General features: G+C 34.9%; 2 protein-coding genes across 7 annotated transcripts in view; one reads left to right on the top strand and one right to left on the bottom strand.

The window, feature by feature from the left end:
- LOC145668265 (uncharacterized) overlaps window positions 1–15,472 on the top strand; it is a 115,833-nt gene that overhangs the window by 270 nt on the left and 100,091 nt on the right. For 2 of the 4 annotated variants that reach the window (XR_014127999.1, XM_081735966.1), the window contains exon 2: window positions 5,229–5,309. The exons of 1 other annotated variant lie outside the window; for it this stretch is intronic. Coding sequence is in view for 2 of the 3 variants with exons in the window: in XM_081735966.1 (XP_081592092.1) it covers window positions 5,264–5,309 (46 nt within the window). In the remaining variant the exon portion in view is untranslated. The remainder of the gene's footprint in view (window positions 1–5,228; window positions 5,310–15,472) is intronic. One more of the 4 variants, XM_081735967.1, reaches the window with a different exon arrangement.
- LOC145668262 (cytoplasmic aconitate hydratase-like) overlaps window positions 1–15,472 on the bottom strand; it is a 160,884-nt gene that overhangs the window by 72,108 nt on the left and 73,304 nt on the right. The gene's annotated exons all lie outside the window — the stretch shown is intronic.

Raw genomic sequence — 15,472 nt, 5'->3', positions numbered from 1 at the left:
TGCCCGCTTTAATAAAGGCATCTCAATTTACATTTGAAGTAGTGTTTTATTAAGGATATATTCGATAATTTTACAACATATAAGTTAACGGTGAGAGTAAAACAAAAGACTGGAGTTAATTTCCTGCTACGATGATTCGATTGTTCTTAGCTCAAGCTAGTGTAGAAATAAGACAGCTTTTCATTTCAGAGTTTCAACTATACATTTTGAGTTATGATGGGAAGTTTCACTAATATACTATGGCATGTGTAGGCAGTCTTAATGGATATCAGTGTGGTTTTCGTATGTGTTACGTAGGTTAGTATTCGGCTGATATGGAATTTAATAGTTCAATGAGAAGCTAACACAACCCCGAAAATTTGCTGTTAATTTATTTATTTATTTATTTATTGGAAATTGAATCTGAAGTGCATGCCATGCTTAACCTAGAGAACCTACAACATATACTATTTTTTTTTTCAAAATAAATAACTATTAATTAATACTGGAATGTGAGGAATATCTGAATTGCGGTATTTATATTATTTCAGATATACGTACGTAACCGCGGAACATTTCAATAAGTGAATCCCATTAAGAATAAATCCGAGTTTTTGCTCCTTACATTTTCAGAATATTTTGCTTTTCATTTTGAAATACTGACTTCCCTCGTTTATCACTTGATGCAGTCAATTCTCTTCAGTTTTGGGGCTTTTCTGCCAGCAACGATTTAATTCACGCAATAAGGATATATGGATATACAGTATATAAAACGTGTAGTATTAAGCGCTGTCTGATATTTTTTCAGATTTTATATATAACGTCCATTTCAGGTGCTTTTTATTATTACTATTATTTCCAATGCTATTGCACTACATGTGTTTTAGCGTAAATGATACAATTACGTAGCGATAATTGTTATATCTGGTGTTAAACGAAAACACAATGCATTGTATTTCAGATTGTATTTTAATATAAGATGAACGCTAATGCACGAGTTTTCATCCATGAAATATCTTCAGACTGCTTTTAAAGATCTTTATACTTTATTTTTGAATCACGCAATCTAGTTTTAAATCCTTATTTCGGTGCACATAGTGTGCACGTGGGATGAATTAGTTATGTTCAATACTTCAAATAGCCGTCTATAACTTAGCAGCGTTTCTCAAACTCTTAGAGCAAGGTCCTGCTAACCCCACCATACTTTCCCTTACTTTTATATTGATATTACTATAAATACATGCGCTCTTTTCAATTGTGGGCTTGCTAACCCCACCATACTTTCCCTTACTTTTATATTGATATTACTATAAATACATGCGCTCTTTTCAATTGTGGGCTTGCTAACCCCACCATACTTTCCCTTACTTTTATATTGATATTACTATAAATACATGCGCTCTTTTCAATTGTGGGCTATCACAAACATTCTATAATAATACTTCCATATTAAGTTATTGAAATTTATATAATCTTTACTTCCATGTAAGTTATTAAAATTTGTATAATCTTTACCTTATTAGCCTAATACATGCTTTGATATTGTGAACTATACTGTGGTACCAAGGTCACTTGATTTCTTTTCCTTGATAACTTACAAGAATCACAAAGGCGAAGAGCACTTGTTCCTGGAGCACGATTTGAGAAACGTTGATTTAGAGTAAAGAATTAGGGTCGTATTGTTGATGCAATCACTAACAAGTGCACCCACCCCATACTTATTTCCTTGGAAGCGTCTGAATAGTTAAACCGATTTTAAATTTTTAGCAAGCTAACTCTTAGTGGAAACTGCGTTTTGATTTCATAGTTAGAAGAGTCAACTTTTGGTGATTATATACCGATAGTTTTTGCTTAAAGACTAGTGCAAGGATAACTTAGGTTGTCTAGGAATGGTATACAAAAGTCGTAGCTATTTAATTGTTGACTTAACGGTGTTTAGTACCTGCGCTATCTTATTTTAGTCTATTGATTTACTTTCAACGTTATTAGTCTGTTTTCTTTCAACTAAAGTATTACCATGATTTTCTTGATTTCTTTCAAGTCAGGCTGAATGTCTTACCAAACGGAATTTGCGTTATAGATAAATTTAGTATTGCTTAAAGTAGATATGATTATTGAATATTAAGATTAAATTAATTTTCACTAAATGACGGGCACATTTCAATAGATTTGAAGAAATCAGTAAAATTCCAGTTTGTTTTTGAAAAGTCGAAGACTAATTTCCCATATTAACCAATGGGTAAATTACAAGAGGCGCAGGTGTTCAACAGCGTTAATGACTTAAGAGAACAAATATCAATAAATTAGTTTAATTTAAAAAGTGCGTAATGATGTCATGGACTTTTTTGTCTAGTTTTGATATGTGTAAACTTACCATCTGTAGGCTGGATTTCGTCAGTGTGTGTGGCATGAATGGACGGTGAGTATTTCCCAGGTGAGGCATGAATCTGACAACCTCACCGGGAAAGATTCATCCGTTTAGGCATTGCATGATCGTCAAGTATTTCCTTTCAGATTTGAGGCCTGTTTATGATGAGTGCGCGTCTAGTCCACGTCCATTTTAAATTTCGTGACTAGATCGAACACTCGTCGTGAACGGGTTTGACAGCACCACATTTTAAAGCAGTCCTGCATTTGTGCGTTTTACACCTGGGGAAGACGAGACGCTTAACGACTATAATTTACCTGCACATTTTTCTTTGGTGATCTAACTGCATGAGTAATTTGAATCTCATAAAGCTAGATCAACAAAGCAAAGTGTACAGGTCCTAGCAACAGAGCAGCACAGCATCAATCTACAGCAAATATTATTACATTTAAGGTTTCTACTCTTCGATACATTTTTCTCTTCTACAATTGCCGATAAATTTAGTATGAATAGTTTTCGATAATGTTTTCTCAAAGCAATCTTAATGTTAATCTTTCACAGTACTGTTTTCACGTAATATAATCTTGGATAGGAATGTATACTCGTGTCCAAAATTATTGTCGCATGTCTATAAATATGGTGTTGTAGGAATATAATTTGATAACGAATTCGCCCGGTATTTCTTATAATGTTAGTCTGTGTATAATCTGCAAAGGCATGTATGGAGCAAATTTCATGTCAAAAGAGCAGTAAATAAGAACAATAAAACGAAAATAAAACTTTTTTTGTTCATTTAGCAACATTTTTGTTTCACTTTTCTTCTTCTAATTTTCGTATTTATGATTCTTTTCCCATGAAATTTACCACAAATATACATTTCCCGATTATACACATAGTATCAGTATTGAAAGTACCCTGCAAAATCATTATCAAATTATATTCATAGAAGACAGTTATAGATATGCGACAATCATTTTGGACATGGGTGTACGTAATCAAATGAGACTTGCAAGATTAAAACATCTTGTATTTACCAAGAAAAGTAGGAGGAAGAGGTGTCCCGTGTGTTCTTTTATTATTGAAAAAAAAAAAAAAAGTTACCATGTTCCATAAGGGATATTTTATTTTTACACTGTCCGTTTGAATGTAACGTTCACTTTAGTTAATTTTATATCATTCAATTTCATATATATCATTTAGTGTGGGCTAATTTTACTTTCCCCACCAACAACCACTGGAATTAGGTTAACTCATCTTCATTTTCGTCATTTTTCTCAGTCCATAACAGTATTACTTGTCTCGTGTAAACACAGAAGCTTACAAGAACATTCTTTAGTGTTAGTGATATTAGGTTCATTCTTGAACAAGGTTATCATATAGGTACTGTAACATTCTTATATAAACGATGTCACATGTAACAAGTTAAGAAAAATGCAAAGTAGAATATTTCAAGTATTTGTTAGTTTATTTCAAAATGTTTCTTAAATTTAATATATATAGTGTAATAAGAACTTGATATACAGTGTAATAATAACTTGAGGTAAATTTGAAACTCCTTTCTCCTTGATAATACACGTAACAAATATGAGCTTGGTATTTGTAAGGTTGTCTCTTAGGTAAGGTTTTAGCGGTGTCTTGTGTTGAGAATTTTCATCCAGGTTTGTTTATATATACATGAACGCAGACGAATTTCAATTATTTACTTTAAGAGTAAGTAAGGCCGCTTTGCAGTATTATACAGTATTACAAGGAAATGAGATAGGTGATCAACATATTGAAATAAGAATAATGGGCCTATTCAAAAGTGTTACTGAACTCTTACGTTGTAGCAAAGTTCTTTCCGTTCAGTTTCTTTTCTTTCTTCAATTGTTCCATTAGACGTTACATGTAACAAAAATGTTAGATCACAGCAGAGTCGTCCCAAGGAACTGTTGCTGTGATATATGCATTTGCTTTTATCACAGCAGAAGTTGCCGGAGAGCGATTCTTGCAATGGCGACGCCAGAAGATGGATATGAGCAACCGGCTGGCTGGATCTGGTGGTTGGATGCAATTTTTGACGCATAGCACCACGGGATTCAGCCGGCTGTTGGCTTACAATCAGCAAAGGAAGTGAAGAAGTCCATTTCAACGAAACTGCAACATGGGGAAATATTCTGACCTGAGGGTTGTACTCCTACCAGTTGATGTAATTAGCAACATCACTGGGTGGAGTTACTCCCCTCAGGTAAGAACACAGCGTTAACTACTGCAGCGAGAGACGGAAGTGCTGAATATGCAAGATAGAGAAGTTGGTTTCAGGACTAATTACTGCTTCTGCCAAGGAAATCGGATTCTCAGGATTAACTTCACTCAGTTGGTGTCAATGCTATTCATCACTGGGTTGGGTTTGTCCCTTGAATCAGATAATTTCTGCAAGTTTGCACTACAAATGCAGGTGAAAAATCTAGCAGGAGGAGTTAGGGTGTCACTAGAAAACACGGTTAATGTAGCGAGAGTGCTACCCAAAGAGGATTTAATGTACAGTATTTTTACGGATGGCATTACTACTAAGCAAGTGCAGCGAATGAGGATCTCCCAGTGGTTATCTTCCCTTCAGGATGCTAGCAAAGGTTGTACTGATTAACTACTTATTTTATATTCTGCTGGTTCTTCCAAGAATTTAACTTGGGCATATATTTGTATTGTTTTAGTTCATGCTTACTAACACTATTATTTTAAAATGAAACTTTTAGGATTGTTTTTTAACACTTGACGTATTTGACACGTTTATGTATGTCTAGATGTTCATTTTTTTTCTATTTTTCGTAACTACTAAAATTAAATATTGTTTTTCTTTTTATAGCATCACTAATGTATTCACTGGTAATTATGGTTACAGGCATTTCTTATTTTTTAATTGATCTAGAGAACTAGATGGTTAGCCCCAGAATTCGAACGAGAGATATAAACTGTCGCCCAGGTAATTTTCGTTGTAATAGATTTTTATAGATTTAGATATTCTTACAGAAAATTTTAAGCTACAAATTTAGTAAAATTAAGATATCTTACGATGTTCTACCACGAATTGAAGTAATTTAATGTAAAATTCTGTCATTAAGCCAAATTAATTTGATTCCGCAAAATGACTTTTTCTTTCAACATAATGGAACCATCGCTTTCCAGAAATGTTCGTATTCTAACTTGACATAATAATTCTAAATGGGTTTGTCGCGAAATTTGGGGAGATATTGCTGATGGAAATAAATTGTTTTAATTTAGCGTTTCTTTTAAGCTCCGAAGCTATTCGAAATGTGTGTTCACAGTAGGATCCGAACCACTTTATTGCATTTAATACTCCCTGCACGGAATGCGGGTAAATATAAGCTGCTAAGTACGTTACGAGTACAGCCAAGGCTTAAATACGATAGCGTTCTGTAAGTGATAAGAAGTTCAAAGCAATGTTCTGAAAATGCATATTTTTTTGACGTTCTTGCAATTTATGACCTACCATTCTTGCAATAGGTCGTATCTATCGCAATCTACCCTATAGTTAGGTACAAATTAGTGCAATGATATAACCTAACCTAAGCAGGTAACGGTACTTGAATAAATTTTATAAATGCGGAAAAACAAGGGATAGTACACTGACAGATTAATCGTCAGTTGGTCAGGGTAGGTACTAACTATTAAAAATTCATTTCAAACTGTTCAACCATTTCCCCGTAATGTGATCACAAACAACAGGCAACATTGCTTTCAATGCTGTAAAACGGTATTCTCAAAAACGCTGGGTGACGGGTCTATTTATTTTTAACGAGGATTACCACACATTTAACACGAATTTAATCTTCCAAACTTGACAGGGTACACAATTTTTTGTGGTTCTGACCCTCTGCTTCCGCCTCCCCCCCCCCTTAGGACACGCATTTTAATCAAGCATGATAAAATCCCAGTTAGACGTACGTGATAACTACATTCAAAAATTCAATACAATCGTTTCACCAGTTTCCCCGTGTTCCGATCACAAACAAGATGCTTTTCACTTCTATACGATAGATTATAGCTGAACATTGTTATAGCGAATTTGATCAAGTATAAACAATACAAATTTTAAGCCAATTGAAAAAATATGTAAATTACTGTACATATTTTAAGCCAACACGAAATACGATTGAAGAAATCGCATTAAATGTATAATTTCAATCAGTTTTGAATATTTCTGGATATGAGTTTATCCCTCCTCCCAAAAAAAGGTATTTCTGAAAAGGGAAACCTTGCTATACAGTGTACCTGCAAAATACCTTCTTAACTCGCAAGGGTTTGTATTATCTTGAACATTATCCTATAGGATTTACGGAACTTCACCCAACGTTGCGGTAATACTGGGCTTAACTCTATAACAATGGTAATCATTAGCCTTTGCTTATGTGGTAGTGTCATTAATGTATTTGTGAGGTATAAATTGCAAATTATATTTCTTAAGAATACTAGTTCAACTGTAAGTTTGTGGTAGTTTTAATTAATTATTAACTGTCAGTAATTTTACTATTCTTGAACAAGTATATCGCAACCATATTGTCTAATGACTAATACAATCTTCTATTCTAACATTTGTGTTCGTTTAGTCTTAAATGTAACGTACAATATCAGAACTCAAAGCACGATAGTAAGATACCGTACGTAATGACGCTGTGCATTATTATTAAGAAATTGAGATTTTCAGTGTCTTATTCTTTAATAACTTCTGTTTCACAATTTTTTAAAAAAAAAAATTTTGAACCAGAGCAATCGAGGTTCTCTCTCTCTCCTTATAGATAATTTCAACCCCAAACAATAAAGATTTTCACACCATATTTTAACAAAATTCGAATAATTGTTAGGAAAGCTATCGTGAGGCACTTGAATCACGAAGAAAGGAGCAATGCCTTTTAACAAGTTTCAAAACAAGAGCTCTTGCTTTTTGGCCATTATACGTCGTACGTACTTCTGTAATCTTGGTGGCGGTAAGGATATTTACCTCTAGCACAATGGCTCTCTGGTTCGAATCCAGACCATTCGACTAGACTGTCCGTGAGTTCTCTTCGACTTCCCGGTTTGCCTTTTTTTTTTTTTTTTTTTTTTTTTTTTTAACGTCCAGCTTTCAGAACGAGAAATTTGAGCCCTATATGCTAAAGAAAATCAACTGATGGAGAAACTCATCGAGCGAGGGTAGATATGTGGTTACTGTTCTTGTTTCGTTGTGTGGTAGTCGGCAATTCTACCTGGCGTTTTTCCAGGGCTTTCCTCAGTTCTTCCAGATGAATACCGAGATAGTACCTTTAAAAATAGGCCGCAGGCAACTTCCTGTTCGAGTATTGTTTACTACTGTAAACTAATTCTACGGAAATTGGCCTCCCGAGGTGCAAGGAAAGAAATGATCAAAATAAGAAACGAACTGACGTTTGGAGGGGTACGTGTCCCCTGCAGCCACTTATTTCTCCTGTGCTCCCTCCACTTCGGTTAAGAACTTCTGAACATGTCTTACAGGGTGGCAACATTATAATGTTTTTTCGCCCTTTACAGAATTCCTTTACTTGTAACTGCTACTACGTTTGTTTCCTTTCTCAACACAAATCCCCACGTGGTTTTGAAATGTTAATTCGTTTCTAAATTTTGATCCGAGCATAAAGAGGAAACAAAGCTCAGGACACGGTCTCTAGTCACGGATTGAACCAGAGATCCATCACGCCAGGGCAAGAGCTCTTCCACTTAGCAACCGTGGTCTCCAGTTGGGGGATACCGAGGTATATGTGAAAACGAGTAAAACAGAGTTAGTAGCTTTCACAAAGTATCTTTTAAGTATGAAAAAACAAACTTGAAAAAAAAAAAACGCTGAAAGTGATCGATATTTTTTCTCTTCATCTAGTGATTATTGTTTTTCGTGTTTTAAAAACTAGATTCGTAATATTACCGAGTACTTTCACGATGCGTGTTAAAGAACCCGTTCAAATTACAATACGAACACTCGTCTTGTGTTGGAACATAGCCTGTGATGGTTGTATGATAATTGCGTATGTTTTACGCTGTTTGAAATTAGATGAAATCTTTACGTTTTACGTCCCACAAATAAGCCGGCTAGGCTAAAGGAGATCGTGATGAGAAATGAATGAAATGGTGGAATGAAGAAGGTAGGTGGAAACGGGATAAATTCCCGTGGGAGAGCATCGAACGCACTACAATGATTCATGTCCCATCTTACACTGTAGTTCTCGTCCTATACAGACTCCTTACTAAGGGTGTAAATGTAAATAAAAGAACAGGCAAGTGGGAGAAGTGTTCTACGACTGATCTACCACATGGCCTGTATTCAAATGTGAAGTTAGATCAATTAGATGTAGTCGCAGAACTAAACTCCGTCATTACAGCCTATGGAGGGCTATGGGTGGTCAGTTAACTCACATTTAACTACGTGACCTTATTTTTCACATCCTATGCATATAATCTGTAGGCCAAAGGAGATGGATTATTAAGGAAAGTGAATGATTAATGATTATGAAAGAATTAGATAACTGAGAATGTGGGAGGAAAAGGAAGAACCCCAAGAAGCCGCGTACACGCTGTTGCCCACAAACTCAGAGATCGAACCAGTGACTCCTAGCAATAGAGGTGCGCTCTTTACCACTTATCTGTCGTACCTCTGTATGGTTAATGTATACTTTTATTCTGAGCAATTCAGACATACCATTTACAAAACTTGACAAGGAAACTGGACTTTTAATTATTAAAAACATGCATTTCTTAAAAAAATTCCTTAATATATTCGTAGGCTATTAGATCTGTGTACACTTGGTTTATACGCGAATTATTATTGTTTGGCAAGTCCCAGCACCGAAGCTACGAGATTTGGATCTGAAATCCAAACCACCGCATCAAGTTCAGTGCTTTCCCACCGGGAATCGAACCGGAACCCCACCACCTTGCTAAGCTCTCTCACTTTTTTAACTTTCATAAACTACTTAGAGAATGAAGAGTATCAAAAATATAGAGAGTGAGCCAGGTAGTGTTCACAAAAGTGCTAGTATTTATATTTATATAACGATTTCCATTTTTACTGACTAGAAATTTGGGTGCCCAGTCATAAATTACGCATATTACAATACATGATACGGAGGTTAAAAATAATTATTAGTTAATATCGTTTTGTACATACTACGTGGCTCACTTTCTACATTTTTGATATTCTTCAGTGTTTTACTCATTTAAAAAAAAAATGAGGCAAAGCTTTACGGCCAATTTAATTAACTGTCGTAAATTAATATTCTAACAGCATTCCCAAAATCTTAGTAAATGAATAGTCATGAGAAAGATTAGCCATCCACTTTCGTTTCGGAAGCCCTGTACTTTTATTCACACGCGTAAATTTGTACCGTGACTATTTTTCTCGTTTCCACTTTATTACGTGATTTACAAGTAACTTTCTAACGAAATAAGTAGCAATGAGTTTTTTTTTTTTTTTTTTTTTTTAAATATGGCTGTACAGATTAATGTTGTGTATATTAACGTTATAGTTTGTGCTAAAGGAAACTACATGGCAGGATGAGAAAGCAAAAATCCACAAGCCATATGAAGGTACCTGCACTGGCGGTAACTAACGAGCCCGCAATTGGAGGGGAGGAGTCGGCTAAAACGGGCCCATTGAAGTTTCTAAGATTAAATTCTCTGTATGAAGACTGCAATAATCAACAGAAAGGATTTGACAGTATTGAATAGTCTTCAGCTGAAAGTGAATTAAATTTTACTTTCTTGCATGGTAACAATAACAACAACAAACTGGGAATAATAACAATACTGTGCAATTCTTGTATACGATGAAGTACTGACTTGACAAGATGAATCATCCGAAGTAGCGGGGAGAGGGGGAAGGCATCCTTAGTTATGCTACTGGGTAGATGATTAGCTTGATTGGAATATTTGATACAAATCTTGTAGTAATTATTCTGAACAGTTTTTCCACAATACGAATGATATCAATCTTAAACGTGAGTGCTAATATACTTAGTCATTTCAAAATTTCACTCTTGATACTTTCGGCGTAATATCGGTTGGATGCGTTCCTTTCAGCACCGAGTCTACACAAGACGTGAACTTACTGTTTAAAGGTGGAATCCGAACCGTCGTAATGTTTTCAAATTTCAATGCTCTTTCAGAAATCAAACTTGGGACTACAGGCGCGCATGTGCTAGTCAGTCGACAAGCGGAGACGGCCTACAGCATAGTGTGAATTTGTTGATTAATATGTCAGTGTTGTTGGTTAATGTATCAGTAACAAACAAAATTAATGGAACCTCTGCATATTACAACACATATTTGCGGCCATGATTCAAATAAGTCTATATATTAGATATAACCTATTCAGGCAACGGTACGTGACGTTTGGGCGCCGCCATTTGGGCGCGGACGTTTGGGCCCCGCCGTTTGGGCACTGGACGTTTGGGCGCGAAGCCATTTGGGCGCCAGACGTTTGGGCGCGAGTTAAATTAAAAAGACTTTATGTTAGGCGCTGCGTACTAAGTTCGAATCAAGATATCACAAGGTGTCTACTGTAGTGGAAGTCCTAGAATTATACTGGATTTTGTTTTATATACTAGAAATACTGGAATTTCAAAATTCTAAAAACTGAATTAACAATTAAATTTTGTAAATTTAAGTTTCAGCCAAAGTGTGCTTTTTGTTTGATAACTTTTCAAGCTAAGGTAAGTAGACCAGACTAGATAAGATTGCCTGCATTACGTACATAGTGAGCCTATTCCATTAAAAAACTTAAAGCAGACCTTCTACTGTAGTTATGCAATAAGTGTAAATGTCAAACACATTTCTAGTGGCCCAATGACAAATATATGTACACTTAACTATTATTTTTCACTTTGAAATCGTTCTTTTTTTTTTTCCTTTCGCTACTTTCTTCAATGCAGATTAAATGCTTACAATGGGACGAAAAAAAAGTGTGTTAAGTTTTGATTTTTATATTGGAATGTTAAAAAGAAGTGATACCCGAAATACGGCATACTCCAGTTCCTAAACTCAATATCTTAGACACCCTGTATTAACATCTTTCCCTCAACTCGATTAGGATTTAGGATTTCTAGATTTCTGGGCTTTCGGCATCTAAGGCCATTTAGCCCGTCACTTTTGAGGGAGTACACTATCCGGGGGAAGGGAAGGAAAGAAGCGGCCTGGACCTATAAATTAGGTACCACCTAGTGTGAATGAGGAAAAATCAGGAAAACATCATTCAGGGTGGCTGGCCTGAAAGAGCATGTTATAATTTTTCGACAGAATGCTCCACCGGGAATCAAACCCGGGACCACTCGCATCGAAGGCGAGAGCGTTAGCGACTACGCTACGCGGGGCCACTTCTCTCAACTCGAGTGCGCGGAAATCTTTTATTGGTAGTTCTTTATTGGACTTAAGGAAGAGAAGAGTTTGGCATACGTAATACGAAAGAAAACAAATTTTAATATTCATAAGTATGTAATTATTAACTTTAAAAAAATATGAAAAATAAATCAATATGTTTTGATTAACATTAAGAAAATTGTTAACAGTTCGTCTGATTCCTTCATTTCCTAGCTTTCTTATATAATACAAAAATGAGATCATTAGATCAGAAGTACAAGAATCGTAAACAAGCGAAAAATCAATCCATTTGACGAGGTTAGGCAACAAATGCCACAAACGCATTAAACTATTTAATTTAGATGAATAAATAAGATAGATAGAAAATATACAGATAAATGAGGTGAGGTAAAGATAGAAGTGTATATATCTTGATTCGCGCTTAATTTTCAATGCCTAGCTTACTTTATATGTCGTAAATTGTGATTTTTACTATGTACCTCGCGCCCAATCGTCTGGCGCCTAAACGGCTTTGTGCCCAAACATCCGGCGCCCAAACGGCAGCGCCGAAACGTCCGCGCCCAAATGGTGGCGCCCAAACGTCCTGTCCCGTCAGGCAATTTAACGTCTTGAGTTATCAAATAGGTTTACATTAAAATCCCTCATAAACCAATCTAGAACTTGTTACAAATTTTCGTATTATATCAGGTTGTAAGTTATTTATTCATTCATTTTCAGGAGTGAATTTGTTGAAATGGAAATGAACTCCGCATTCCATTCAAACTTTTGTTGTTTGTCATAGGTAATATTGGCTGGAATCTGGTTTTTCCAGATGGCTTGCTCTATTGAACCGTGGCACTAACTTTTTTTTTTTTTTTTTTTTTTGTTAAGAATTTTTAAAATGAGACTGGCACAACAAGGGTATGCATCCTACTGAATGCAACTTCATGACCAAGACTACTGGCGCCAGTCTGGATTTTTTAAGTTGTGAACCAAAAATATGGAGTTATTGACATCCGACAGCTAAAGGTAAAGAGAAAATCTATTGTGTTCGTAGAAAACTTAACGAAAGGTGAAGTACACGCTTTACGCCAAATACGAGGTTCTAACTCAGTAACATAATTAACAATTTTCTTTTTCGATCATTTTATTGTGTCAAATATCAACAGTTACATTATATTTTGCATCGATATTAAAAAATGTTAATTTTTTTTTTTTTTTTAATAATATGAAGAGTTACTTCTTATCTTTATAGACGTCACTGACTGTTCTGTCTGCCCTTCATGTTGGTCTAGTAGCTAGTGCGCGCCTTTAGTGTACAGGGTCTCGGATTCGATTCCCAGTAAAAGAGCACTGAAATTTGAACGTATTATGTTGGCTGGGTTTCCGTTTAAAACTAGGTTTAAATCTCATCAGTCGTGGTTGCCAAGAACCATGCTTTTATTTATTGTTTAAATAGATCTGCTTTATTTATGTTAAAAATGGATAGATCGCTTTAACGTCGTTATGGAACAACGGATCTGTAACTTAAATGGAACTGCTACAACTTACGTTCTCCGTAAAACAGTTTCTTCCGTTCTTTAAATACATAAAAGTATTATAATCCTGAATGTTTTAAAATATTTTTTATGCGATATGTTAATTAGAGTAACTGATTTCTCACATTGTTTTGGGAGGCTAAAATGTAAATACACCAAGAAGAATTTTCCAAGTCCTTCGAAAATTTTATCCCTTGCTTAACCTTTTTCTGTGTGATTCATACTTATATTTGAATGAATGTTCGAATTCTTACATATAGTGTAAGAATAGTAATATTTACATATTATTATCTAAGAAGGAAATCTTGCGACATCTTAATATTCAGACTCCTGGAGTACGCAGAATTATCTCTGACCTGAAGTATCTACATAAAATAGTTAATGGAAACTTAAGATTGGAAATATTACTTCAGGAACTATCCTTACGTGTCCCTTCCCGCATCACCCGGAATACCCACCTATTCCATCTTGCCCGTCCTAGGTTGGCTATTATACAGAGGTCTCTTTTTTATAGAAAACCAAACTGTTATAATCAAGTAACAACTGATGTGGACATTTTTTCAAGCTACCCAGTGTTTGAAAGAGCAATTAAACGAGTTTTGACAGAATAGTTTTACAATACTCTTTTTTTCTATGTTGTTATTGTTGTCTTGTTTTTTTTTTTTCTTTCTTTTGTTAGCATGTCCCTGTGTAAAATGGCAAAGTTATGCTGTATCTGGGAATTTGTTCAATAAATAAATAAATAAATATAGGAACATTTAGTTTCATTTATTGGGAGGATAAATGAGCAAAATGCAGTTTTCGTCTCCTTAAATATTCAATAGAAAATCTTATCTAGTTTACATAGTTCTCCATACCAAATCAATCCAACAGCTGTTACTCTCATTAACAAGGAGTAAGGAGTAACTGATCAGTACGGCTTGTTTGAGTTGAATAAATATAACAACAATTGGAAGTTAATTATCTTGTTAAATAAAAGATACCTTCACGTGACAGTCGATCATTTTTGACCCCTATTTCAAGTGCTGACCATGACACAAGATTTAAGGCTGTTTTCTCCTGAAAATATATCGTGAAAGTACTATCTCGTCAAAAAAAATTCTCCCTCGCCGCCTCGAGGCAATACTACGTAAGTCTTATTTCGTAAAATTTTGTCGAATTCTCGTCTCATCTCGTATCGGTTCTCGAAGAATTCTTTCTAGTACCGATTCTCGGAAATCTCATCTGGTTTTATAAATTTATGCAGAAAATTTTCCGCCCATATTTTTTTCTCAATTTCATTTGTAAGTTACCAAGATCCTTCCGTGTTACGAGAAATTCACGACGGGTGTGCCACATAACATTTGTAACATTCATTACTGAAGTATATTATATAATGACTTGCGTATGTTTAAACGCTAAAAATACCCTTATTATATTCATACAATCACTTCATCAATTTATAGTTTTCTACTATGAGTGAAGTGACATTAGAACTGTTTGAGATGTAAGACATAGTAGCACTAGTATTGCTCATGAGACTCGAAATTTTTTGTCTAGTCTTGAATTTGAAAACATACAGGGTGGCCCAAAAGTAGGTATACACCCCTGCAGTGATCAAGTCTATCTGATGGATAATTAATAAGATATGATATAAAATGCAATGAGCTGATCAGTACGGTACTGTATACCTACTTTTGGGCCACCCTATACTTCTTGTCTTGTTGGCAACCCTAAGGATATGTGCGAAGTTTCGGAAACTCCTTCATTTTAGTTGTACTTAGGACCTCGGTTTACGAAACCATAGATAATTCTAATTTTAATACTATTATTATCATGTTCAATGACAGGATCCTAGTTGTTCAGTCTCTCAATACTTTGATTGTTCACTGTAGCTTCGCAACACTCATTTGGTATTTTTAGAAGTAAATTATCAACATTTATACCAAGCAACAATAGGTGTACCCTACTCTTAAATTTTATGGGTAGTTGATAGTTACAACCTTCCCATTCTACAAAGTTGCGGACAGAAGTTCTCTAAAACAAAACTCGATATAAAACTACTTGCCTTTCACTGAATGTAACTAAAATGTATGAAATATGAAAAGGAGGCAAGTGCAATTCCCTTATATTTTTATTTTATTATTATTATTATCTAAAATAGGTTGAATTATTGCTTTCGATATATTTCATATTTGCGAATGAAATAAATGGTATACCAAAGTAATGATTCCTTAATTTCAGAAGACGT

The sequence above is a fragment of the Thermobia domestica genome, chromosome 13 (genome assembly GCF_964235325.1).
Source record: "Thermobia domestica chromosome 13, izTheDome1.hap1.1, whole genome shotgun sequence".
Classification (NCBI taxonomy): Eukaryota; Metazoa; Arthropoda; class Insecta; order Zygentoma; family Lepismatidae; genus Thermobia; species Thermobia domestica.
Note: the sequence above shows the minus strand (reverse complement) of the source record. Positions and strands in the feature narration are given on the sequence as shown.